The sequence below is a fragment of the Vulpes lagopus genome, chromosome 1 (assembly GCF_018345385.1).
Source record: "Vulpes lagopus strain Blue_001 chromosome 1, ASM1834538v1, whole genome shotgun sequence".
Lineage (NCBI taxonomy): Eukaryota > Metazoa > Chordata > Mammalia > Carnivora > Canidae > Vulpes > Vulpes lagopus.
In genome coordinates, this window is record NC_054824.1 from 160584399 (window position 1) to 160611263 (window position 26865).

The 26865-nt window shown below is 36.7% G+C and overlaps 2 protein-coding genes across 3 annotated transcripts in view; one reads left to right on the forward strand and one right to left on the reverse strand.

Annotated features, from left to right (window-relative positions):
* Positions 1 to 214: 214 nt before the first annotated feature.
* The window catches only part of ANKRD45 (ankyrin repeat domain 45), a 49339-nt gene continuing 22688 nt past the window's right edge, over positions 215 to 26865 (reverse strand). Inside the window, exons 4-6 of one of the 2 annotated variants that reach the window (XM_041766678.1) lie at positions 9275 to 9369; positions 6303 to 6441; positions 215 to 530 (exon numbers count right to left, since the gene is read on the reverse strand). In XM_041766678.1, the coding sequence (XP_041622612.1) occupies positions 517 to 530; positions 6303 to 6441; positions 9275 to 9369 (248 nt within the window). In that variant the 3' untranslated portion in view covers positions 215 to 516. Of the gene's footprint in view, positions 4031 to 6302; positions 6442 to 9274; positions 9370 to 26865 lie in introns of both variants that reach the window. The other variant, XM_041766587.1, reaches the window with a different exon arrangement.
* On the forward strand, positions 21797 to 23253 carry TEX50 (testis expressed 50). Its single transcript, XM_041766815.1, has 2 exons — positions 21797 to 22120; positions 23038 to 23253. Exons 1-2 carry the CDS (start codon positions 21797 to 21799, stop codon positions 23251 to 23253), a joined length of 540 nt encoding a protein of 179 aa, XP_041622749.1.

A 26865-nucleotide genomic window follows, 5' to 3' on the forward strand; every position in this document is an offset into this window, starting at 1 on the left:
TCCTCTCTTTCCTATCAAACTCCCACTAATAACTTCCTAGGGTTTTTTTAATATTCTGCATCTTTCACTAACACTCTTCTCTGGGCCCTTTGGGCTTCTGCCTATCACCCAGTCCCAAAAAGGCAACACCACATATTTTAGGGTTTTTTATGTCAATTTCTCACTACTGGAGTCTAAAATTTGTATGATATAATGCTGCATAAAGACACAAAGCTTAGGAGGTTAAAACAACAATTATTTATTTAGCTGAAATCTACAATTTTGACAGGACTCAACACAGAAGGCTTGTCTTTGCTCCATAGAGCACTGGCTGCAGTGGCTTGATTGGAGGATCCACTTCCAAGATGGTTCACTCATATGGCTGGCAGGTCGGTGGTGACTGCTAGCTGGAACTAGCTGGAGCTGGAGCTCAAACAGGGCTTCAGGTTGGGGGCCTCAGTTTCTGTCCATATGGGACTCTCCACACAAACTGGTTTCCAAGACTGAGCATCTCAAAAGAACTAACTGGAGACTGCATCACTTTTTATGATCTATGGAAATCACATAGTATTACTTCAACTATAATCACAGGGCTGCCTATATTCAAGAGAGAACAGAGACCCACCTTTCTCTATGAGGAAGGTCATGATCACATTGTAAGAGCAGTAGGACAGGAAATGTGGCCAACTTGGAGAATACAATGTATCACATATTAGATCAAATATCAGAGTGTATTGTTAGCACTTTACAACTTAGGGCATCATGTTAACCTAAATAGCATTCTGCTGCCTCATCTCAGTCTAGATGTTCTCAAAGGCTGGACCATAAACCAGTGGTGATTCATGACAAAAGTTCCATCATACATGGCAAAATGAGAGAAATATAAAAGTCCATAATAAAGCTTAATTTAGTCAATTTATCTATTTTTTTTAAATTTAGTCAATTTGAAGGGCAGAGCCTTACAATGAAATCATTCCTTCCCTTCTTTTCTGATATCATAATGTCTTTTATTAAATAATAGTAAGAGCAGATAGTAGCTGTTTTCTTAATAATGTCATATCAATCTTCTCCATTTTTTCACATTTTTCCAATCAAAATACACAAGTCTCAGGAACCACTGTGTAGAGTTCACCACAGCACTGAATTTAGCCTTTGCTTGACCACTTCCCAAATAAAATGATTTAATTTATTAGTATGAAAACTGAAATAATAATTACTTTGTGGGTGTTCAGAACACACCCTACAGCTACCTATGTAATAGCTCAAACTCAAAGCATAAGGGCATTTTAACCCTCCTATGTATAGGAGCAATAGATGAATGCAACAACAGATTATAAGAAGTACTATATCCTCACATCAATGGAATCTTTGAAGTGAGATCCAGGAATCCCTTGGTAAGCACCAGGTTCACATGCCTAAAAAGTAGTGTGGCATTTAAGGTGAAGATCAGCAAACAGAAGGTTACAGGGGAAACTGGATATATAGTTGTGATGCTGCGTGTACATGCAGTTGGTCTACTGGAGGAGTGGGAGCTAAAATGGAGCACTGGCATGAGCAAGATATGGAGAGAAGGGTTCAGGAGTCGTTTTTAGAAAGGTGAATAAGTTCTATAGATGAATGAAGACCAGTGAGCTCCATGAATAAAGTAGTGCCAAAAGAGAATTTATTCAACTGTTATTTACTAACTTACTATCATATAGGCTCTTGAGGTATGAAGAAAAACATTACAAATCCCTTACCCTCAAAAAGCTCACAATTCACATAGGGAGACAAACATGTGAACAATTAAATAGAATGTCTATGTGGCTATTAGCACTATGGTTGCCCTAAAAAGGGAGGGATCAGTGCTTCCTAATGCTGGGGATAGAAAAGACCGTGGGATGGAGAATTACAGACTGCTTTGCCAAGGGTCAGAATTGGTGCTTTTCTTTCAGCTTTATTGAGGTATAACTGATATGCAAAATTGTAAGATAGGACTGACTTTTGAGTAGTTTCCATTGCTGGAGGCAAGATGAAGAATAGGAGCTGGTGTCTTAGTTTGGGCTGCTATAACAAAAGACCATCAGCTGGGCACTTTATAAACAACATTTATTTCTTACAGTTCTGGAGGCTGGGAAGTCCAAGACCATGGTGCCAGAAGATTCAGTGTCTGGTGAGAGCCCACCTCCTAGATGGCTGTCTTTTCTCTGTAACCTCACATGGTGCAAGGGGCAAGTAACTGTCTGGAGGTCTCTTTCATAAGGAGAGCCTAGTCCCATTCATGAGGGCCTTACCCTCATGAACATTTTTTAATCACCTCCCAAAGGCTCCACCTCCTAACATTATCACATTAGGTTTTAACATATGAATTTTGGGGGGATACTAGCACATTCAGACTGCAGAAGCTAGTGAAGGAGTTAGAAAAGGAGATTGTTAAGAAAGTAAAGTAACCATAATGACATAAAGGTGCCAATTAAGGAGTTTCCAGAGAACAATATTATTATAAACATCAAAAGCTTCAAGAAATTTGAAGATAAGGACTGACAGATAAACAAAGGAGAGAGGGATTTATTTTGTACTAGGCATCTCCACAAGTGTCTAAGTCTTCTCTAGGAATCATTTAAGTGAGATTCAGGAATCCTCTCCTAATTACCAGGACCACACACCTGGGACGTCATGTCATATTCAAGATCAAGGCTCAGAAAATGTAAAGTTAGAGCAGAAACAGTAAAAATGGCAACTAGCCTTGTCCCAAGTTACTACAGTGCTTAAAGGTAATGGACTTCTGGCAGCACGCAGCAGGAAGAAAACAGAGCAATCACGCACAGACCTTCTCTGTAGGGCTCCTCTGTAAATACCACTGGGTCTACCAAAGGGCAGTGACAACTACTCCCCTATTCTTTTGCTTAAGGCAACTGAAACTATTTGCTCATACATAAAAATGATCTCAAAACTTAAAAATTTGTGACACAAATTTAAAACAATGTAATCTCAAAACCATGATTGAGAAAGTGTCAACTGACAAGGAATTACTGAATTGCTTATTTCTTTTCCTTCTTCTCTATAGTGAAAAAAACTAGCTTTCAGGGTAGGACAAAAGAGAAAGTCATACGAACAACAAATAAATGTGGGGGTTTTTAAAAACATGTTCTTTCTATAAATTTTTTTTTTTTTACAAAATCAGAGTAATGGAAGGTTCAGTAATGGAAGGCTTATAGGTAAACTAGGAAAAAAAAGACATTCCAAATCGCTAATAGGAAGTCAGCAATAATATTTAAAACCTAAGAAGTATAAAACAGAACAGACGGAAAGATAGCATGGAGCCCTACTAAGATATCTATATTACCAAACCTATAGAATAGGGGAAATCTAAGTGTTGGGGGGGGAGCAGGGAGGGAGAGAGAGAGAGAGAGAGAAGAGGAGGCAGAGATTAAAGACAAATGAGAAAATTTTCACTAAAAGACTAAATCTCACCTCACAGGTACACTTTAATTTAGACATAAAAAGTAATTGTTACACAAGAAGAGGAGTGTGAATCTAAACCCCCCTTAACATTTCCTTGCTCCAGAATGGCATCCTACAGCTTTCCTTTGAAAGAGGGAGAACATATTTTTCCTCTGGAAATAGCTAATATGTCTTTTTTTTTTTTTTAATAGAATTCCTCCATTTAATAGAATGCCTCAGTGACACAGAAAATTGTTGGATTCCCTATACAGATGTTAGAGCTTCCAAAGAGCTGTGGTGAGTGATTGGTACCCCAGAGCTCTCTGGAAAGAGCATGTGGAACTCATACGGAACTTCACTTGGAGCAGAGGCATGGCCACAGTGCCTGGACTTAAGCCATGCTGAATCGTGTAAAACAAAAGCAAGGTGATTTAATTTCATATTTAAACCTTTTTATAAAATCCCACATCTATTTTCTTAACTTCATTTGGCATATTGAATAAGTTTGCTTTTATAAATACTAGATGGAAGTGTGGTCTTTTATAAAATATATGTTCAGTAGGAGGTATGATCTTGACTTCTTTTCGGACCATGGCTTAGGCTACAGATTTGGCACTTTTCACTTGACCTGAAAGTAAGCAGATTTTAAAATTACACTTAATTAGTTTGTAATATAAAATAAAAGTGGATCCAGTTTTTAAAATAATTGGCATGAAATAAATGAGTATGTCCCAGCTTGAACCGTCATTAATTAAGCCTTGGTGTTGGTATGTCAATTCAAGAATTCTTCCCTACCCTTTTTTTTTTTTTTTAATATTTAAAGGTATGAGGTCACATTTCCCATATAATTGATACTATTATTCCTAATTCTGCTATTGAATAGAATAACTTTGAATAAACTGCTTAACCTCTCTGGTCTTCACTTTTCTTTATTGTAAAATGAGGAGGTCAATTCAGAGGTTCAATCAAGATCTAACACTTCTATAATATGAAGGCATAAGATACTGAGGTGCTTGGGGGGGGTTAGGAGACCTGAAGAGAGAGGTTGATTCTTCTTCAGAAATGAGAAGGGAAGCTGGGAGGGGTGATGGTCCAGGCTAACAGTAGTAGTAGAACAGGGGAAGACGGTGGGAACCAAACCGAACCATAAATAATTCAAGTCTTAGACATTTCACTCTTAGACTATGCTAGTCTCACTCCCTCTAGGCTCTTCTTCATCCATTTTATAAGGAAAGCCATATTATTCACCCCTACTTAATCTTTCTTCTCTGCTACCTCAAAGCCTTTAATGGCAACCTTCTGCCCTGGAAATAAAGATCAAACTCAATATCCACATTCAAAAGAATGAGTTCACATCATATATAAAACATAACTCAAAATGGACCATAGAGGTAAATGAAAAGACCTAAAACTACGAAACTCTTACAAAGAAAATATAAGAGTAAGTCTTGGTAACCTTAGATTAGGCAATGTTCTTAGATATGAGACTGAAAGCATAAGCAACAACAAAAAAATAGATACACTGGACTTCAAACTTAAAGTCTTTTTTGTCTCAAAGAACACAATTGAAATGAAAAGATAATCCACAGAATGGGAGAAAATATTTGCAAATCATATATCTGATAAGGGAGTTCACTCCAAAATACGTAAAGACAAATCAACAATAAAAAGACAACCCAGTTTAAAAATGGGCAAAGGATTCAAATAGATACCTCTCCAAAGAAAATACACAAATGGCCAACAAGCACATAAAAAGATGTTTAACATCATTAGTAATTAAGGAAATGAAAATAAGGACTACATTAAGATAACACTTCACATCCACTAGGATGGCTAAATTTTTTTAAAAAGATAATAACAAATATTAGTGATGATGTGGAGAAATTGGAATCTTCATATACATTGCTTACTGGAAATAGTTCAGCAGTTCCTCAAACGATAGCCTATCAATTCTCCCAAGAGAAATGAAAATGAGCAATCACACAAATTTGTACATGAAAGTTCACAGCATTGTTATTTACAATAGCCAAAAGTATTATGAATATTGATCAAATAATGAATGGATAATTTTGAATCGGTACAATTGGAATATTATTCAGGAAAAAAAGGAATACTGAAACATGTTCCAACATGGATGAACCTTGAAAACAATATGCTAAATGAAGGACTGCAGATACAAAATGCCACAGATTGTATAATTCCACTTGTGAAATGTCCAGAATGGGCAAATCTATAGAAATAGAAAAGATTAGCTTATAGGAGGTGGGAGGTGATTGCCAATGCGGTTTCTTTTGGGAGTGGTAAAATGTTCTAAAATTAGATGGTGGTGTTGATTATATAACTCTGTAAAAATACTGAAAACCACTGAGTTGTGCATTTTTAAATAGTGAATTTTATAGCATAAGAATTATATCTCAATAAAGCTGATATTTCAAAAATTCTTAGGTATGCCTGCCACCAAGATTCTGATAGTGCACCTTCCCCATGGACAGGAAAGCATTTTCCCAACTGGCTTTTCAAAATACAGTTATGATATTGAAAGTGCTTTTTCAAATTTTGCCACTCCATCTCCTAAGAGGACATGCCTTCCTAGTTGAAAATCAAAGGCATAGTAAATTATATAAAATGAATGAGTAATGGTAATAATATTAAGTAATGGTAATAATATTAATAATATTAAGCATTAGACATTCTCTATAGAAATAATTCAGTTATTATTTTTATTCTTAATATTGAAATTGATAATAAACCTAGGGATTTATACCATACTTATATATGTGCCGGTAAAGGTTAATGGCTACTTAATGAAGATTGTTAAAATCAGAATATATCAGAAATGACAACACTGAACCTTATCTTCATCTTATCTGATACTAAAACCATTTTCATCCAAAACTTACATGGTGTTGCCATTTTTGTGAAGATAGGAGTCACAATATCTTCCAATTGTTGTTTCTGCTCAGAAAGCTCGTTAATGGAAGCTTCCAAATGGGTTTCCAGCCACTCATTTTTTATACGGCATGCAGTGAGGATGGTATTCTAGAGACAGAAACAAAGAATTTACTTTCCACTTGTTTCTTGAAAAATAAAACTCTATAGTATCTCTAAACTATCACTGTGCAACAGAACTTTCTGTGATGATGGAAATGTGCTTTCTGCATTGTCCAATATAGTCACCATTTTGACATCTAGAGCCACTGAGTACTAGAAAAGTGTCTAGTCTGACTGAGGAACTGAATTTTTAATTTTATTTAATTTTAAATATTCTAATTTAAAGTAACTACTTATGGCTAGTGGCTGCTATATTGGACAGCACAGCTCTAAAATAAGTGGAATGTTGTATATAATAAAACTCATAATCTAAGAGTCATGAAGTCTTGGGCCAGTATATGCCCTATCCCTAATTCTTTAGTTTCATTGGGCCCTGTGATAAAGAGAAGTGTTTGCAAAGGTTGGAGAAGAACACATAGATGGTATGACCTGGATGCAACCCAACAGACAATGCTATTTTATTCCCTCTCAGATGGGTCAGAGGAGAAAAGTACAAGAAAAGCAGAAAGAGCTCCATCTCACTGAAAATGTCTCATTTTGCATTGTAAAGGTATCTCTGCCCATGCACAGCAAACTGAGGGGGGTCTGATTTAAGATATTTATTATTCTATGGTGTGTAATAAGAAAAAGAAGTGAATGCATTTATTGCATGGCCTGTCCATTTTATAAAATAAGCAGTACTGTATGCAGACATATGTAGAATCAAGTAGATTTGGAAAGATGTCTATATTATCAAAAGAAAAACAGCAGGGAATCCCTGGGTGGCTCAGCGGTTTAGCGCCTGCCTTCAGCCCAGGGCGTGATCCTGGCTGGAGTCCTAGAGTCTCTGCATGGAGCCTGCTTCTCCCTCTGCCTGTGTCTCTGCCTCTCTCTCTCTCTCTCTCTCTCTCTCTCTCTCCCTCTCTCTGTGTCTTTCATGAATAAATAAAATCTTAAAAAAATAAAGCAAATTAAGGAATATGTAGTTTAAAAAAATAATATGTATACTATAACCCCATTTTTATAAAAACAAAACCTTATAAAACTGTATGTGTGCATACATATGTTTATTAAGTGAAGGGATAGGTATGATTAAATTTACACAAGATTTTATCAGAACCCACAGGGTAGGGTAGTAAGACTAGAAATAAAAGAGAGAAAGCTATTAAGTTTGCTTTAGGCATTTCAATTTTATTCTAATTATTACTATATGTATGCAATATTTTCTAGTTTAAATAGCCAAATATTTAAAAATTGAAATTAGAAAAGCCCTTATAGTAAATAGATAAGGCAATGTCCATGGCAGGAAATTTTTGTTTCCCAGATCTAATAGCTGCAATAGCTATTTTAATAAAATTTTGCCTATGTTTTGTTGGTTTCATAAGAGATTTTGTAAAGTATTTTACAAACCACAAGTGAAATGTGTAATTTATCATGCTCTCAGACTTGGGGATGTCTTACACTTTTAGCAATAGCTAATTCTTTTCCATCAGAACTATAAGTGACAGGGAATTCACAGAACATCCTGCATAGAAATGGAAGAGATAATTTTTTTATTTGTTTTTAAGATTTATTTATTTATTTGAAAGAGTGAGAGCATACACGCAAACAGGGGGAGGGACATAGGGAGAAAGAGAGAACCTCAAGCAGACTCCCCAGTGAGCGTGGAGCCCTTCACAGGTCTTGATCCCACCACCCCGAAATCATGACCAGAGCTGAAATCAAGAGTCAGTCACCCAACTGACTGAACCACCCAGGAGCTCTGTAAGAGATAATTTAAAGCCAAAACACATTTCTGGTACCTGGAGCATATCTTTTTAGTTTAATGTATATCCAAAGCAATAAACTAGTCCATATGCAGTACTTAGTATATGGTAAATGTGGGAAGTTGGCTTTACAATTAGCTATCTTTATGTTTGTGTATCTCTTTTTACCATTATGTAAAGTTTGATACATTAAAAAATATGTAATGTATATATACATAGAAACTAAAATACGATGTATATGTAAGTTTTAAAGCAAAACTTAATAAGTATCAGTAGACCCTGCTAATCAACAGAATAACCAGAACATTGTCAGTAGTGCTAACGCAACTTCTGTGACCCACCCCTAATCCATCCCCCTGTCCTCCTGCAAGAGATAATTACAATCTTTGTTTATAACTTCGCTTTTTTTTTTAAATAGTTTTACCCCATGTGTAGGAATCCCTAAACAATATAGTTTTATTTTGCTTGATTTTGACATTTATGAAAATCTCTACAGTCTTTGGTGATTTTTTTTCCTTCATTCAACAATCCATTTCAAAAACGGACTCACATTTGGGTATGTGGGTGACGCATTTAGTTAAGCACCTCTCCCTTGGTTTCAGCTCCAGTCATGATCTCAGGATGGTGATCTCTGGGTCGTAAGATCAAGTCCCACATACAAGTCCCTCTGTATGCTGAGGCTCCACACTCAGCATACAGAGTCTGCTTGAAACTCTCTCCCTCTCCCCCTGCCCCTCCCCCTTGCTTGTGCATACTCTCTTTCAAAAAAAATAAATAATTTTTTTAAAAAGTATTCATGTTGTTGAGTATAATACTTAGCACATACATCTATATGTCACTCTTTAATATTATTACATTTAATTTTTATCAGTCTATCTCTTACTAGTAGTTTACTAAGGAAGAAGTAAAGGAAGGAAGAAGAGAGAAAGGGAGGGCAGGAGGAAAGTGGGAAGGGAGGGAAGGAGAAGACAGCAGTAAGGACCACCACCTACCTCTAGAGCATTAGTATAGAAATTAAAGATGTAAGGCAAAAATCTCAAAAGACTTCTGAACAAACAATAGTCACAATGCCGTACCTTGTCTTCCTTAAAGAGTTTTCCTGGTCCCTTTTCTGTGTCTGTAACAGCTGTGGAGACCTTTGCAATATATTTTTTCAGAGCCAGTCTTGCATCTGAAGGAATACGACAATAAAATGCCAATAATAAGACAAAGACTAAAAGATATGCTCAACTACTTACAAGGTACTATTACATATTCAGAGTTTATAAATACTTTATAAATACTGTGTATAGAATGGGCACCTGGGTGCTCAATCAGTTAAGCATCTGCTTCAGCTTAGGTCATGATTCCAGGGTCCTGCAATTAAGTGCCCCCTGGACTGGGCTCTCTGTTCAGCAAGGAGTCTGCTTCTCATTTTCCCTTTGCCTGCCCCTGTCCTTGCGCTCTCTCCCTCATTTGCTCTCTCTCAAGTAAATAAATTTTAAAATCTTAAAAGAAAAAAAAAAGACTGTGTGCAGAAGATTTGTTAAGGTTGTTCTCATTGAATTTCAAGATGTATAATACTCAACTAGACAGCACTTTGGGACACTCACTGTATTCCTAAAATTGTGCTAAAATTTTGATGACAAATAAATTTTAAATGTTACACCTGGGGCACCTGGGTGGCTCAGTTGGTTAAGCATCTGCCTTTAGCTCAGATTATGATCTCAGATCAAGCCCCACACGGGGCTCCCTGCTCAGTGGGGAGCCTGCTTCTCCCTCTCCCTCTCCCTCTGCTCTTCCTCTCCACTTGTGCACTCACACTCGCACATTCTCTCTCTCTCAAATAAATAAATCTTTTTAAAAAATGTGACACCTAATCCCAAAGAGACCATATTCCATTAAAATATCTACTCTAGAGAAATGAACAAAAAAATCATTCCCAATAGATAAACTGTCACTTGCTTACCCTTTGTGATCCTTTAAAAAAAATTCAAAAATATCTTTTATCTTTTTTTAAGTACTTATTTAGTAATGTCTACACCCAACATGGGGTCTGAATCCATGACCCAAAGATCAAGAGCTGCATGCCCCTCCAACTGAGCCAAGCAGGCACACAGCTTTTCTCTTTAAAAACAAAACAAAAAACAAAACAAACAAAAAAAATAAAAAAAAAAAACAAAAAAACAAAAAATAAAAATAAAAAAAATAAAAACAAAACAAACAACAACAACAAAAAAACAGGGATGCCTGACTGGTGCAGTGGTTGAGTGTCTGCCTTTGGCTCAGGGTGTGATCCCCAGACCGGGGATTGAGTCCTGCCCGCATCAGGTTTCCTGCGGGGAGCTTGCTTCTCCCTCTGCCTATGTCTCTGCCTCTCCTTCTGTGTCTCTCATGAATAAATAAATAAAATGTTAAAAAAAAAAAAAGGTTAAAATAATTCCATTCACTATAGCACCCATAGTAATGTCATCACAAAATCTACAAGAACTTTTTGAATAAAATTACACTTTGAGAAAAATACAAGACTCAAATAAATGGAAAGTCTTATCATATACCTAGATGGAATTATTATAAATTATAGATTAATCCCAAATTAACTTAAAGGTTGATGTATTTGCTTCCTATGGCTGTTGTAACAAATTGCCACATATTTTGGTGGCTTATAACAACACAAATTTATTCTCTCACAGTTCTAGAGTCCAGAAGTTTGAAATCAACATCAATAGGCTAAAGTCAAGGTGTTGGCAAGGCTGATTCCTCCTGAGGGGCCAAAGGGGAAAACCCATCTTCTTGCCCTTTTCAACCTCTAGTAGTGACCTGTATCCTTGACTGGTAGCTCTTTCCTCCATCTTCAAAGTACATTAGGCCTCACATTGATAATCCAGAATAATCTCCCCATCCTTAACTGAAGGATCTACAAAATCCCTTTTGCCATATGAAGTAACATTCACAAGTTCCAGGGATAATGACCTAGATATATTTGATAGACATTTTTCAGCTCATCACAGCCTGCCCTCAAATTAACATCTATCCCACACACAAAATACATTTACCCCATCCTAACATCCAAAAATCTCAACCCATTACAACATCAACCCATGTCCAAATGCTCATCTAAATATCATCACCTTGAAAGTCTCAAATCTCATCATCTAAATCATCTAAACAAGCTATGGGTGACATTCTGGTGTGATCCATCATCCTGGAGTAAAATTCCTCTCCACCTGAAGACTTACTGTGGGCCCCGCCTTCCTTCTCCTCCTGTTCACCCTGGTGGTGTATAGGTGAGGTGGGGCAGGGGGACCCCCAAATATATCATTGTATGTTGGGAGTGGAGAACTCCACTCCCAACATACAATGATGGGACAGGCACAGAATAAGAGTTGTAGACACTGCCATTCAGAAAGGGAGAAAGTAGAAGGAAAATGGAAAATATCAGTCCCAAGCAATTTTGAAATCCCACAGGGCAAATCCTATTAGCTGTCAAGACCTAGGAGTAACCCTTGTGGCAGAAGGCTCCATCCTCTTGACCTGTGGCTCCAGTCACAATCATCCTTTTTTAGAAAATATAGTGTGTGTTCGCAGCTGAATAGCCTCATCAGTCCACCTCCTGCCTCTATGGTTTTGGAAGTCCAGTAGGCTTTTTTTCTTTTTGTTTTCTCTATCTTCCCTTTGTTCAAACTGACAACATTCTTACTGGTATAACATTTTTAAAATATGCTGTGAGTCTCCTGCAGGCCACAGAGACTCATTCCATTAAACAAGAGGCTCCTCCACAGGTCATTGGATAATCCCATTTCTATTTCTGACATCTGCTAAGATAATTGAGGGGAGCCATAAATTACACACCCAATCTCTTCAACACCCACAAAACACTGTCCAGCCACATCCTTGCTTTTTCTCCAGAACATACTTTCCTAACAGTGAATCTCCTTCCTAATACTAGCACTTCTACTACCTGGATAGGCTGAGAATTTCCCAAATCATCAAGTCCCGTTTCCCTTTTACATAACAGTTTTTTCCTCAATTTATCTTCTCCCCCTCACATTTTACTATAAGCAACAAGAAGAAACCAGGTCATGCTTTCAACACTTTGCTTGGAAATCCCTTTAGCTGAATGTCCAAGTTCCCCACTTACAAGTTCTGCTTCTGACATAAGGACAGGACAGGATTCAGCCCAGCTCTCTGCCATGATTGTCCTTCATCTATTTTCTACTAACATGCTCCTCATTTCCTTTTGAGCCTCACCAGCAGCATCTGTGTTTCCATCAACAGTCTGCTCAAGGTGACCTACCTTTTTCTATTTTGCACCTCAAAACTCTTCCAACTACTCATTACCCAAATCCAAAGCTACTTCCACACTTTCAAGTATTTGTTACAGCTGCACCTCAATTCCAGGTGCCAAAATCTGTATTAGTTTCCTATGGCTACTATAACAAATTACCAGACTTGGGATCCCTGGGTGGCGCAGCGGTTTGGCGCCTGCCTTTGGCCCAGGGCGCGATCCTGGAGACCCGGGATGGAATCCCACGTCAGGCTCCCGGTGCATGGAGCCTGCTTCTCCCTCCGCCTGTGTCTCTGCCTCTCTCTCTCTCTCTCTGTGACTATCATAAATAAGTAAAAAAAAAAAAAACAAATTACCAGACTTGATGGCTTAAGACACTAATGTATTATTTTACACTTCTAGGTGCCAGAAGTCTGAGATAGGTTTCAGTGGACTAAAGTCAAGCATAGACAGGGCTGACTCCTACTAGAGGCCTGAAGGGAAAACCTATCTCTTGTCTTTTTCAGCTTCTAGCAATTTTCTGTTTTCTTCAGATTATGGCCCCTCCTAAGACCTTCAAAGTACATTGTGCCACTCTCTGCTTCTAGTCACATCACTTTCTTGTCATGTCAAACATCTATTTCCTTCTCATAAGGACATTTGTGATTATATTTAGAGCCCACCAGGAGAATCTCTCAATCTCCAAATCCTTAATCATATCTGCAAAGTCCATTTTGCCTTATAACATTCACAAGTTCCAGAAATTAGGACCTGGATATCTTTGGGGGCCCTTACGCAGCCTACCATGATCAGCATACACAATCTCATGAAACTTCACAAAGGAGTTTTTGAGAGACTTAAAAAGATCACTCTACAGAGGAAGATGGTAGCAGAATAGAACCACCCTAGGCTCACCTTGTCCCACAAATACAGCTAGATAACAATCATCCTAAATACCTAAGAAAGGAACCTGAAGACTGACAAAACAAATTCTACGACTAAAGCAAGAAAAGAGGCCACACTGAAGAAGGCGGTGGCAGAGACTTAGACAAAGTGCCAAGATGGAAGAATTCACCCCACATGAAAGACCAAGATAAAGTCACAGAGATCTAAGAGAAACATATAAGTAACATGTCTGATGGCGAATTTAAAGCAACATCATAAGGATACTCATTGGACTTGAGAAAAGAATGGAAGACTTCAGGGAGACCCCTAACACAGAAATAATAGGGTTAAAAAGAATCTGTCAGAAATGAGAAATGCAATCGTTGAGATTGGAAACAGGCTTGAGACAATGGACACAAGGCTGGAAGAAACATAAGAGTTAGTGATATAGAAGACAAAATAATGGAAAATAAGGAAGCTGAACAAAAGACAGAAAGAATTATGGAACATGAGAATAGACTTAGGGGACTGAGTGACTCCATCAAAAGTAAAACATCTGGATTATAGGTCCTATAAAAAGAGAGGGAGAAGGGGGGGAGGAATTTATTTGAAGAAATAATAACAGAAAACTTCCCTAATCTGGGAAAGGAAACATCTATCCAGATCCAGGAAGCATAGAGAACTCCCACCAACATCGACAAAAGCAGGCCAACATCAAGACATTGTAATTAAATTTGCAAAATACAATGATAAAGAAAAAATCTTGAGGCACCTGGATGGCTCAGTGACTTAAGCATCTGCCTTTGGCTCAGGTCATGATCCCACAGTCCTGCAATTGAGTCCCACATCAGGCTCCTTGCTCCGCAGGGAATCTGCTTCCCCCTCTCCCTGCCATTCCCCCTGCTTATGCTCTCTCTCTCTCTCTCTCTCTCTCTCTCTCAAATTAAATAAATAAAATCTTTTTAAAAACAAAAAAGAAAAATAGAAAAAATATTAAAAGCAGCAGGACAAAAGAAGTCCTTAACTTACAAGGGAAGACCTGTAAGGGAGGCTACAGATTTCTCAACAAAAACATGGCAAGCCAAAAAGGAGTGGCATGATATATTCAAAGTGCTGATTGGGAAAAGTATGTAGCCAAGAATATTCTATCCAGCAAGGCTATCATTCAGAAGAGAAGGAAAGAAAAACTAAAGGAGTTTGTGACCACTAAACCAGCACTGCAAGAAATATTAAAGGGGACTCTTTGAGTGGAAAGGAAAAACTAAAAGTGACAAAGAAAAGAAAGAAGCAGAGAAAATCTCCAGAAACAATGACAAAACAAGTAATAAAATGGCACTAAATATAAATCTATCAATAATTACTCTAAATGGAGACGCCTGGGTGGCTCAGCTGTTTGCCTTCAGCTCAGGGCGTGATCCTGGGGTTCCAGAATTGAGTCCCACATCGGGCTCCTTGCATGGAGCCTGCTTCTCCCTCTGCCTATGTCTCTGCCTCTCTCTGTGTCTCTCATGAATAAACAAAAATCTTTTAAAAAAAGAATTACTCTGAATGTAAATGGACTAAATGCTCCAAAAAAAAACATAGGGTATCAGAATGGATATTAAAAAAATCTATATGCTGCCTACAAGAGACTCATGTTAGACTTAAAGAAACCTGTAGATTGAAAGTGAGGGGATGGTAAACGATTTATCATGCCAATGCATGTCAAAAGAGAGCCAGAGTAGCAATACTTATATGGAAAACTAGGCTTTAAAATGAAGACTGTAACAAGGGATGAAGAAGGACACTGTATCATAACAAAGGGGATAATCCAACAAGAAGACCTAATAATTATAAATATTTATGCAACCAGTATGGGTGCACCCAAATATATAAAACAATAACAAACATAGGAACTAATTGATGATAATACAATAATAGCAAGGGACTTTGACACCCCACTTACATCAATGCACACATCATCGAAACAGAAATACAACAAGGAGATAATGGCTTCAAATGACATACTGGACCAGATGGAATTAACAGACATATTCAGAACATTCCATCCTAAAACAGCAGAATACATATTTTTTTCAAGTGCACATGGTATAGTCTACAGAATAGATCACATACTGAGTCACAAATCAGGACTCTACAAGTACAAAAAGACTGAGATCATACCATGCATATTTTCTGACTACAATACTATGAAACTGAAGTCAACCACAAGAAAAATTTGGAAAGATCACAAATACACAGAGGTTAAACAACATGCTACTAAACGATGAATGAGTCAACCAGGAAATCAAAGAAGAAATTAAAAAAAATACATGGAAACACATGAAAATGAAAACACAATGGTCCAAAATATCTGGGATGCAGCAAAAGCAGTCCTGAGAGAGAAATATACAGCAATACAAGCCAATCTCAAGAAACAAAAATCTCAAAAAGAAAAAAAAAAAAAGAAGAAGAAAGAAAAAGAAGCAAAAAAAATCTCAAATAAACAACCTACTCTTACACCTAAAGGAGCTAAAGAAAAAAAAAAAAAACAAGAAAGGAATCCCAAAGCCAGGAGAAAGAAGAAAATAATAAGGATTAGAGCAGGAATAAATGATATAGAAGCTATAAAAAAACACAATAAAACAAATCAATGAAACCAGGAGTTCATTTTTTCAAAGAATCAAAACCTATAACCCCAGACTTATCAAAAAGAAAAGGACCCAATAAACTCATGAACAAGAGAGGAGAAATAATAACCAACACCACAGAAATACAATTATAAGAGAAGAGTATGAAAAACTATATCCCAACAAATTGGACAACCTAAAAGAAATGGATAAATTCCTAGAAACATATAAACTACCAAAACTAAAATGAGAAGAAATAGAAAACTTGAACAGACCCATAACAGCAAAAAAACGGAATCAGTAATAAAAACTCCCAGTAAACAAAAGTCCAGGGCCAAATAGCTTCACAGACAAATTCTATTAAATATTTAAAGAAGAGTTAATACCTATTCTTCTCAAACTATTCCAAAAAAACAGAAAAGAAAAACCAAATTTATTCTATGAGGCCAGCATTACTGATGCCAAAACCAGATAAAGACTCCCCTAAAATGAAAACTATAGGCCAATATCCTTGATGAACATGGATGCAAAAATTCTCAATAAAATCCTAGCAAACAGAACCCAACAGTACATTAAAAGAATCACTCACTACCACCAATCATGGCCTCATAGAATAAATTTGGAAGCTTTCCTTTATTTTCTATCTTTTCTTTAAATGTTTTGTAGAATTTGTGAACAAATCAAGTAAGATTTATTCCTGGGCTGCAAGAGTGATTCAATATTTGCAAATCAATCAATGTGATATACCACAATAATAAAAGGATAAGAATCATATGATCCTGGGTGCATAAAAAGCATTTAACAAAGTACAACATACATTCATGATAAAAACTCTCAACAAAGTAGGGCTAGTGGGAAAAAAAACTCAGCATAATAAAGGCCACATTATGAAAACCCACAACTAATATCATGGGAAAAAACTAAGAGCTTTTCCTTTATGGTCAGGAACATGACAGGGATGTCTACTATCACCACTGTTATTTAACATAGTACTGGAAGTCCTAGCCACAGCAATCAGACAGCAAAAAGAAATGAAAGGCATCCAAATTGGCACAGAGGAGTCAAACTTTCACTATCTGCAGATGACAACATACTCTCTAGAGAAAAGACTGCACCAAAAATTGCTAGAACTGATACACGAAATCTGAAAATTCATAGGATACAAAAACAACCTCCAGAAATCTCTTGTATTTCTATACACCAATAATGAAGCAGCAGAAAGACAAATTAAGGAATCAATCCCATTTACAGCTGTACCAAAAACCATTAGATATCTAGAAATAAACCTAACCAAAGAGGTGAAAGACCAGTACTCTGAAAACTATGAAACACTGACAGGAGAAATTGAGGATGCCACAAATAAATAGAAAAACATTCCATTCTCATGGAATAGAAGAACAAATATTGTTAAAATGTCTATACTACCCAAAGTGATCTACACATTTAATGCAATCCCTATCAAAATACCAACAGAGCTAGAACAAACAATCCTAAAATTTGTATGGAACCATGAAAGATCCTGAATAGCCAAAGTAACCTTAAAAACGAAAAGCAAAGCTGGAAACATCACAATTCTCGACTTCAGGTTATATTATAAAATAGTATGGTACTGGCACAAAAATAGACACACAGATCAGTAGAACACAATAGAAAACCCAGAAATGAAGCCACAATTATATGATCAATTAATTTTTGACAAAGGAATGAATAGTCAATGGAAAAAAGACAGTCTCCTCAACAAATGGTGCTGGGAAAACTGGACAGCAATATGCAAAAGAATGAAACTGGACCATTTTTTTTTTGGACCACTTTCTTATACCGTAAACAAAAATAACTTCAAAATGGATGAAAGACCTCAATGTAAGTCAGGAAACCAGTAAAACTCTAGAGGAGAGCATAGACAGTAACCTCTTTGACATTGGCTATAGCAACTTCTTACTAGACACATCACCAGAGGCAAGGGAAACAAAAGCAAAAATAAACTATTTGGACTTCGTCAAGATAAAAAGCTTTTGCAGAGGGAAGGAAACAATCAACAAAACTAAAAGGCAGCCTATGGAATGGGGGAAGATATTTGCAATTAACATCTCTGATAAACAGTACCCAAAATCTGTACAAACTTATCAAAGCTAATACCCAAAAAACATGAAGACATGAACAGACATTTCTCCAAAAAGGCATCTAGATGGCCAACAGGCACATGAAAAGATGCTCCATATCACTAATCATCAGGAAAATACAAATCAAAGCCACAATGAGATACCACCACCACACACCTGTCAGAATGGCTAAAATTAACACCACCAGAAACAACAGGTGTTGGTGAGAACGTGGAGAAAGGGGAACCCTCCTACACTGTTGATGGGAATGCAAACTGGTGCAGCCACTCTGAAAAACACTATGGAGGTTCCTCAGGAAATTAAAAATAGAACTACTCTATGATCAAGCAATGCAGTACTAGGTATTTACCCAAAGAATACAATACTAATTCAAAGGGATATATGTGCACCCGGATGTTTATGGCAGCATTATCTACAACAGCCAAACTACAGAAACAGCCCAACTATCTATTACCTGATAGACAACTATACTGATGTGGTGTGTGTGTGTGTGTGTATATATATATATATATATACACATATATGTGTATATGTATGTATATGTATATATATATAATTTCATTATATATAATGAAATATTATATATTTCATATATATAATAATATATATAATTTCATTATATATATATAATGAAATATTATTTAACCTTAAAAAAAGAATGTAATCTTGTCATTTGCAAGGATGTGGATGGAGTTAGAGAGTATTATGCTAAGCGAAATAAGTCAGTCAGAAAAAGAAAATGCCATATGATTTTGCTTCTATGTGGAATTTAAGAAACAAAACAAGGGAGCAAAGGGGATAAAAGAGAAAGAGGGACAAACCAAGAAATGACTCTTAACTATAGAGAACAAGCTGATGGTTACCAGAGGGAAGGTGGTTAGGGGGATGGATGAAATAGGTGATGGGGACTGAGTAGGGTGTTTGTCGGGATAAGCACTGGGTATTATGGGGAGTGCTGAACCACTAAATTGTACATCAGAAAATAATATACACTGTATGTTAACTGGATTTGAAATAAAAACTTAAAAAAAATCACTGTAACACTCAACTGTGTCATCTGTAGTATCTAAGCCTCATTTGTCTATAGGTAAAGTGGACATAATAAAGGAGGTCAAATTCAGACCCACATCGGGAATAGTTTTTTTGGTTTTTTTTTTTTTTGTGGTTTGTTTTTTATTTTTAAGTAGACTCCATGCCCAGCATGGAACCCAACACAGAACTCAAAACATACAACTCTGAGATCAAGACCCAAGCCAAGATCAAGAGTTGGGACATTCGACCAAACCACCCAGATGCTCTGGAAGTAATATTCATGTATAGGAACCAGTTAACTACTATTCTTGCTTCCAGCTCTTCACAGCTTCAAATCCATCATTCACATTGCAAGCAAAATTAATTCCTAAACTTGAATCTAAGGTTTAGATTTTGGCTCCACTATTTGGGTAACCTGGAGTCGGTGGTAGTTCCAGAATTCCAATACAGGCTGGAGGAATTAGTCAAAAGATGAGACTAAAGGGCTTGTCATGAAACTGCATTTATATAACAAGCACACTGATTTTATTGAGAACATATGTTTATTTGGAGGGCTTGGTAGAGAAAGTAGTTTATTCCAGCATCCTCTTAATGCCACCATACCCATATAGTGCATTCAGGCTGCTATAGCAAAACATCACTGGCTGGGTAGATTACAAACAATAGAAATTCATTTCTCACAGATCTGGAGACTGAGAAATCCAAGATCAAGGCAACAATCAACATGATTGTGGTCTGATGAGAGCCCTCTTCTTCATAGCTGGAACCTTCTCACTATGTCTTCACATGGTGGAAGGGGCTAGGAAGCTCTGTGGGAACTCTTATAAGGATGCTAATCTTATTCGTGAGGGTTCCACCCTCATATCCTAAGCACCTCCCAAAGGCCTTACCCCTCCTAATTAACTATCACATTGGGCATTAGTATTCAACATATGAATTGGGAGTGGGGGGAACACATTCAGACCACGATAATACCTTAACCTCTCTATGTTTCACCTATAAAATGGAAGCATTATAGTACAGTCCTCATAGGATTGTTGTAAGGACTAAACAAAATGAAGTATGATGCATTCAAGTGCCTGGGACACAGTAAACCACCCAGTAAGTTTATTATGTCACTCCTCTGCTCAAAACTCTACAAATGACTCTCTACTGACTACTGAATAAAACACAGAGCCCTCAGATATCCATCTAGCCACAAAGTACCTTTCTAACTCTGTCCCTTCCAACACTCATCCAGAGAGTCTGCTCATAACACAGAGCCCTCAGATATCCATCTAGCCACAAAGTACCTTTCTAACTCTGTCCCTTCCAACACTCATCCAGAGAGTCTGCTCATTATTTACAGAGGAACATTGCCACCTGTCAACATGGCTCACTCTTTCAGTTCCTCAGGTTTCTGCTCAGACATTAGTTTATCAGAGTAGGTCTTTCCTGCTTGCCTTCCATAAAGGAACATACATTCACTCATTCACTTGCTGGCAACTTTATAACCCCTTTACCACTCTACTCTTAGTAGCACTCCATAAATCTATAGATTTAGACATCTATTTTCTGGGTCTCCCTACTAGAAAGTAGGAACATAAACTTCAGGAACATAAAGATTCTGGTTTTGCACCAGGTCGTGCATATACTCTCAGGTCCTAGAACAGTATTAGCACACAGAGGTACTCAATAAATATTTGTTATATAAATGTTGACACAGAATTTCTCTATTATGTTTCCTCGACCTAAGATGCCCTCTCTGCATTGCCATCTTCTAAAATTCTACTCATTCCTCAAAGCTTACTCAAATACTCTTCTATGAAATTTCTGATTCCCCCAAGTAGAACCTACTGCTCTTACAACCATTACTCGATTATAGTTTGAGCTAGCTCTAGTTTAGTCTGTCTTGTAATTTTTACTATCTTGTTTTTTGCTTCTACCTGTAGATTGTAAGCTCTTTAAAGGCAAGGTCCATGTCTCATCTTTTTATCACACTCCATACCAAATTCCCCACCCCTCACCCACTATCTGACAGTACCACATTGCCACCAAAGGGACATAGGTTAAAGGAGGAAGGGACTCAATATTTGCTTAACTATTTAAAGGGAAGGAAATTCCAGAGTGAAAAAAAATAGAAGCAGATGCTAAATTGTGTGAAATGGTATGGCTGTAGCAACTTTTTAAGTAGATATAAAACTGCCACACCTCAGAAAGCTTGAAGGAGGTATAGGTAAATTATTTCCACAAAAACTCTGTTAATATGATTACAGAATTTATTAGCAAGCAAAATATTAGTAAAGTCTTTATTTTTCAGAAAAGGGAGAAAGTTCAAAACATTCTGGAAAAAGGCGAGGAAAAATACCCCTAAAATACCCAGTAAGAGTACCTGGCTGGCTCAGTTGGTGGAACATGCAACCCTTACTCTTGGGGTTGTGAGTTCAAGCCTCATGTTGGGTGTAGAAATTACTCAAAAATGCAAGAAAGAAAGAAGAAAAGAAAAGAAACCCAGTAATTGGCTAGGTGACACCTTTTAGTTCCAATGTAGTTCTTTATGACATCACTAAATTTATCCCTGAATCACTATGACTGATGATGTTATATCATTATAACATCATCAATGTATATTTGCTGACTAGGATCTTAAATGTTGAGTGGAGCAGAGCAATCCTGCTCTGTGACCAATTTTTTGGCTATCGATTTTTTTTTCCCCAATTGAGAAGGATGTCCATTCAAGGACTATCCCTGACATTTTCTCTGTTGTTTATCTGCTTCCTTAGGGAGAGCTTCTGCATTTGTGATGGAACAATCTGGACAAAGGTCGGATGGGAGATTTTTCCAGAAGAAATGCATTATCTGAAAGTTAAGCCTTCTCCATCTCACTGTCTACCTTACCCTCTGGACAAACTATGCTGTAATTTTGCTAATATGGATATATTTCAGGGTTCTTTACATCTCCTTTATATTTTAGTACAAGCTCTCTTTTTAACCTTGTCTGTTTTATCTGTGCATTACCTGTGGATGAAATGGAAAAAACATCAAAAAAAGGTGAATTAGTAATGCAAATAGTAATAGTTATAAAATACTTAGGACTTTAAAACATAAGATTATCAGCTTCTTTGAGGGAAAGTAGTATGTCTTATTTCTCTTTGTAACATCTCCTTGCCCCCCACCACTCACCCTTCAACATGTAGTACAGTATCTTGCACATACTAGGGGCTCAACAAATGTGTATTGAATTAGAAAGTCCTTAAAATAATATAGTTCATCCCCTCTCAAGTTACAAAATATATCAGGAATGTAGTAAGCTATAATGAGTAGAACGGGTAGGAGATGACGTTATCTGTCTGGGGCCATAGGTATAAGTCATTCAATCTTTCTCCACTGCCTCATCCATAAAATGAAATATCTGGATGAAAGATCTGCTAAGTCCTTTCCAGATCTATCTAAGAAAGATAAAGATGTCAAAGTTACATATATTTTCCTTTTTTAAATAGACTGTAAACTAATTTCTAATGTTAGGATAATTTTCTGGGAAATGGTACTCTTAAACTAATTTCCCATTTTGCCAAAGGCACTGTATTTTGAGGCAATCTTAAAAGCTCATTGACCTTCACAAGAATTAGATATTTATAAAATTACTATGATTTGATTGCATTATACATTGAGGCTGCTTAGTAAGGAGGAAACATTTAACTAATATTCAAGTAATTTCTTTCAGCAGAATGCTCTTATAAAAAGCACATATTAAATGCTTGTTGATGGTGAGAATGATTACTATAAATTTATAAGGGAGCATATACAAAAGAGCATTTCTTCTGCATTTACACCTTTCTTCTACAGTAACCTTTCTTTTATATAGATAATATGTAGTCTTTAGAGTTTAATGTACATATCTAGAAAACAAATGTAATTTGAACTACAGTAAGAAAAAAATCTGTAATATCATCTTTTTCTTCTTTTAGCTGAAAAAACCAGCCTCCACAGATACATTTGGTAATGACCTGGAAAATCAGTCCATCTATGACATTGATCAAATACTCTGCCGGCTGGTGGCCACAACATCAATGATGACCAAGTACCTGAATCAGGTGTCCCATCATCCTCCAGCTAAGAAAGTCAAGCACCGAAAACTAAAGAGGAAGAAGTATGAAGGAGGAGAAGGAGCCAGGGGATACTAGACCTATCCATGTGCAAATGTAGCTCAGTTCAATATGAAGATTACACAAGAAATCTGTTGAGACAACTCATGTAAGGATAAAAATGGTTCTTTGAGAGCCTTTGTAATTTTTTTTTGTCACAAACTTTACTGAATCTTTCCAAAGAAGTATGGGTTGAAAAATTATTCCCATTCAGCTAAAACAGCATCCATACTTACTAAAGTACCAAGAAAAAGATTGTATACAATCACTTCTTCATGTTTAAGTGTTTTTTTCTTTTTTGTGTGTTAGATTACTAATCATTAACCAAAATTAGAATAGAATCTTGATTTAGCGTTTCAATAAATCTCTGATTTAAATATTTGTGAAGTGCCTGGATAGCTCAGTGCCTGTTTCTTAATCTCAGCTCAGGTTTTGATTTCAGCGTCATGAGTTCAAGCACCATGGGCATGGAGCCTATGATAGATAGATAGACAGATAAATAGATAAAACTAATTTGTGATTTTTCTTACTTTCCCGAACGGATTTTTTGGCCACACAAAAAGTTTTAATTTCCCATCTCAGATTACTAAAATAGTATGGAAATATTAAGAAAAAGAATAATTTTTTTTAAGTATGAATTTTTTGGGATCCTTGGGTTACTCAATGGTTGAACGTCTGCCTTCAGCTCAGGGTGTGATCCTGGGGTCCTGGGATCGAGTCCCATATCAGGCCCCCTGCACGGAGCCTGCTTCTCCCTCTGCCTATGTCTCTGCCTCTCTTTGTGTCTCTCATGAATAAATAAATAAAATCTAAAAAATAAAAGTAAAAATAAAAGTATAAAATTTTCCATTTTCATTATGGCAAATGGTGAATTAAGTATTAATATTTTTAAAATATCAGGCTTTGGTTGATAAGGTACCTCAATTTTTAGAACATACTCCATACATTTGTTGATCAGCCACCTCAATTTTTATAAGTACGGTGACCATATTTTTTTCCAAACAAATTGGAAGACTTATCTGAGGACTAGGACAAAAGATTTGATTTAAAACATGTTGAAAACGCCAGAAAAACACATTTCCCATAATACCTAAGGGAGGAAAAAGCTTTTGAAAAGCAATTCTTTAAAAAAAAATTATTGAAACAGTCATAATTCTACAATCTTTACAAGTAATAGAATAGTGCCTGCATAGGTTACTGTGGATTATTAAGTTTATTTATGATTCCATTTTCCAGACTCTCCTCCTTACTTCTACTCTCCCTTAGCACAACCCTACTCGTACATCTCCAAAAATGTTTCTTCCAACCCTTTGGAGTTCTGACCTGTTAACCAATTCCCTCTAAAAGAACACTGGTACAAATTTATTTTAATGGGAACTCTTGAAAAGTCTCCAAATCTCAAAAATCCAAAGAAATTGATCTTTAATAGCGGAATTATCAACAGTGTAGAGGAGACTCTTTTTAGGGTAGGTATTGGAGTAGACAGGCTTTAACAGGATGCCTGGCCAAAAGTCTGGAAAGTTAGAGACCTGTCCCAAGAGCATTCCCAAACAAACCCATGAGAAGCTGGATTAAACCAGACAGGCCCAAGACAAAGAAGGTGAGAAATTCTGATCAGGTAATGAAGAAAATATACAAAACTCTGCTCCCAAGAAATCCCCTCCTCAAGTAATGAATATTCCACCCTCTAGTTAAGAGCTGTCAATAAAAGATAGAGACCCAAAGCTAGGGCATGCAGGTCTCCCTTGAGCTCACCTATCCTCATATCTCAAGAATATACTCTCACTTTAATAAACTTTCCTACTTGCACCACTCAATCGTTGTGGTTGGTCGGTCCTTGACACCAAGAGCCTTTGATGATATCCTGGGAATGGGTGAGGCAGAGGCCTCCGGGCCAGGGAATCTTCCCAGTTCATCTGGCAGCATAAGGAGTCTTTAATCGCTTAAACCTCTCCAGGTCACTCCTACTCTAATTACTAGAATAAGAAATAGCAGTGGTTTAAACTCTCATTAGGCTGAATTAAACAAATGTTAAGTGTTTTCTTAAGTAGTCTGTGTTTTTGACATTCCACAGCTACATTACAATGAAGCTCCAATCCTTACAATTCTATCACTGATCTGAAAACAGAATATTAGTTTATAGTACTGTAGTCTCCTTTTATCTCAATTATTAGTAAATGTTATGTATAATACCCCTAAGAATGTAAGGACCCAAACTAAACATATGGATATTAGGAAAAAGGAAACCACTGGAACTCCATACCCATAAGTTCCAAACTGTTCCTTTTCAGAAAAGTTACAGTAAAATTTGTCCCTGGTTTGTGTTTTTTTAAGTACCATGGGTCATTCTTCAAAAATGGATTTTAAATTACACAATGTGAATTTCAGCTATAATAGCTATTCATTGGAGGTCAATTAAATTCGTTATTTTCTTTTTACTTACAGATCTAACCATGAAATTGAAAGTTTTCTTAGAAATATTGCCCTAGAAAACATTTAAGACAAGTGGACAATTATCTGTAAAATAATCCACAAGGTATATAACTCACCTTTTTCTTCCCAAATGTGCTATTTTCCTCCAATTTCCTTTATCTGTTCTCCCAGTCCTTTCTCATTTTACTGATAAGCAAGTTCCTTATTGCTACCAGATGAATCTTCCTAAATACCACTTTCATCCTCTTCCTTTTCTACATAAAACCTTTCAGTGGCTCCCAATTGCAACAAAAATGAAAACACCTTAGCCTGGCATTTCAGCGTATAATCTGGCTGTAATAACAGCAGTAGCATTTTTCAGGTGCTGATCACACACCAGGCCTTGTGGGAAGTGCTTTATATCATCTTATTTCATTCCTCACAACAATCCCCAAGAGGTAGGAACTATTATTGGATCCTTTTTTCTGGAAAATAAACTAAGGTTTAAAGAATTTAACTACCTTGTCCAGGGTCACATAGGTTTCAAGTGGAGACACCAATATTTAAACTCCAGCAATTTGATTCAAAAGCCCATGTACTTTCTCTTTTATGATTCCACCTGTGCTGTAGCCTACCTTGGCAAATTATGACTTGCTATTCTACTAAGGCAGTCTCATCACTCTCCTCCCAATTTCCACTTTCATTCCCAACCCTCAGCCTGTGCTCACACCCTGTCCCCTTCTATTCTATTAAGATCCTACCTATTCTACAAGGCCCAGCTCAACTCCAACACGCTCGAACTTCATATTCTCTGACCACCCCATAGCATGGACCACCTCCTCTGCTAATTTTAACCCTTAATTATAGTCTTTCTGGTGTTGTCTATAGCTTATCATCCCTCACCTAACAAATGTCCAGAGGTCAGGAACAACCAGTTGTACCTACAATAATGCTATTATCATGGTTGGCATTTTATAAATGCTTGCTGACAGCATAAATGCAGAGAACTATGCAAAATGAACACTGTGAACTTCACAAGTACTATTTTTTTTAACCAGTGTGTGTACACATACATAGTTACACAGGTATTATCTCCCTGGAATCTCTAAGCTATGTTCTACAGGATTGTGTAAATGCATTAAGCAAAATATCACTAAAACTCAAAATAGCACATAGCTTTTGACCTTTGAAGCATTAACATATGTGCAGAAAAGTGCAAAAAATTATAAATGTACAGTT

Bases quoted from the DNA above. Each gene is read 5' to 3' on its own strand.
- TEX50 (XM_041766815.1), top strand. From the start codon at position 21,797: ATGTCCATTCAAGGACTATCCCTGACATTTTCTCTGTTGTTTATCTGC. The intron at 22,121-23,037 runs GTGAATTAGTAA...TTCTTCTTTTAG, and splicing joins GGAAAAAACATCAAAAAAAG to CTGAAAAAACCAGCCTCCAC.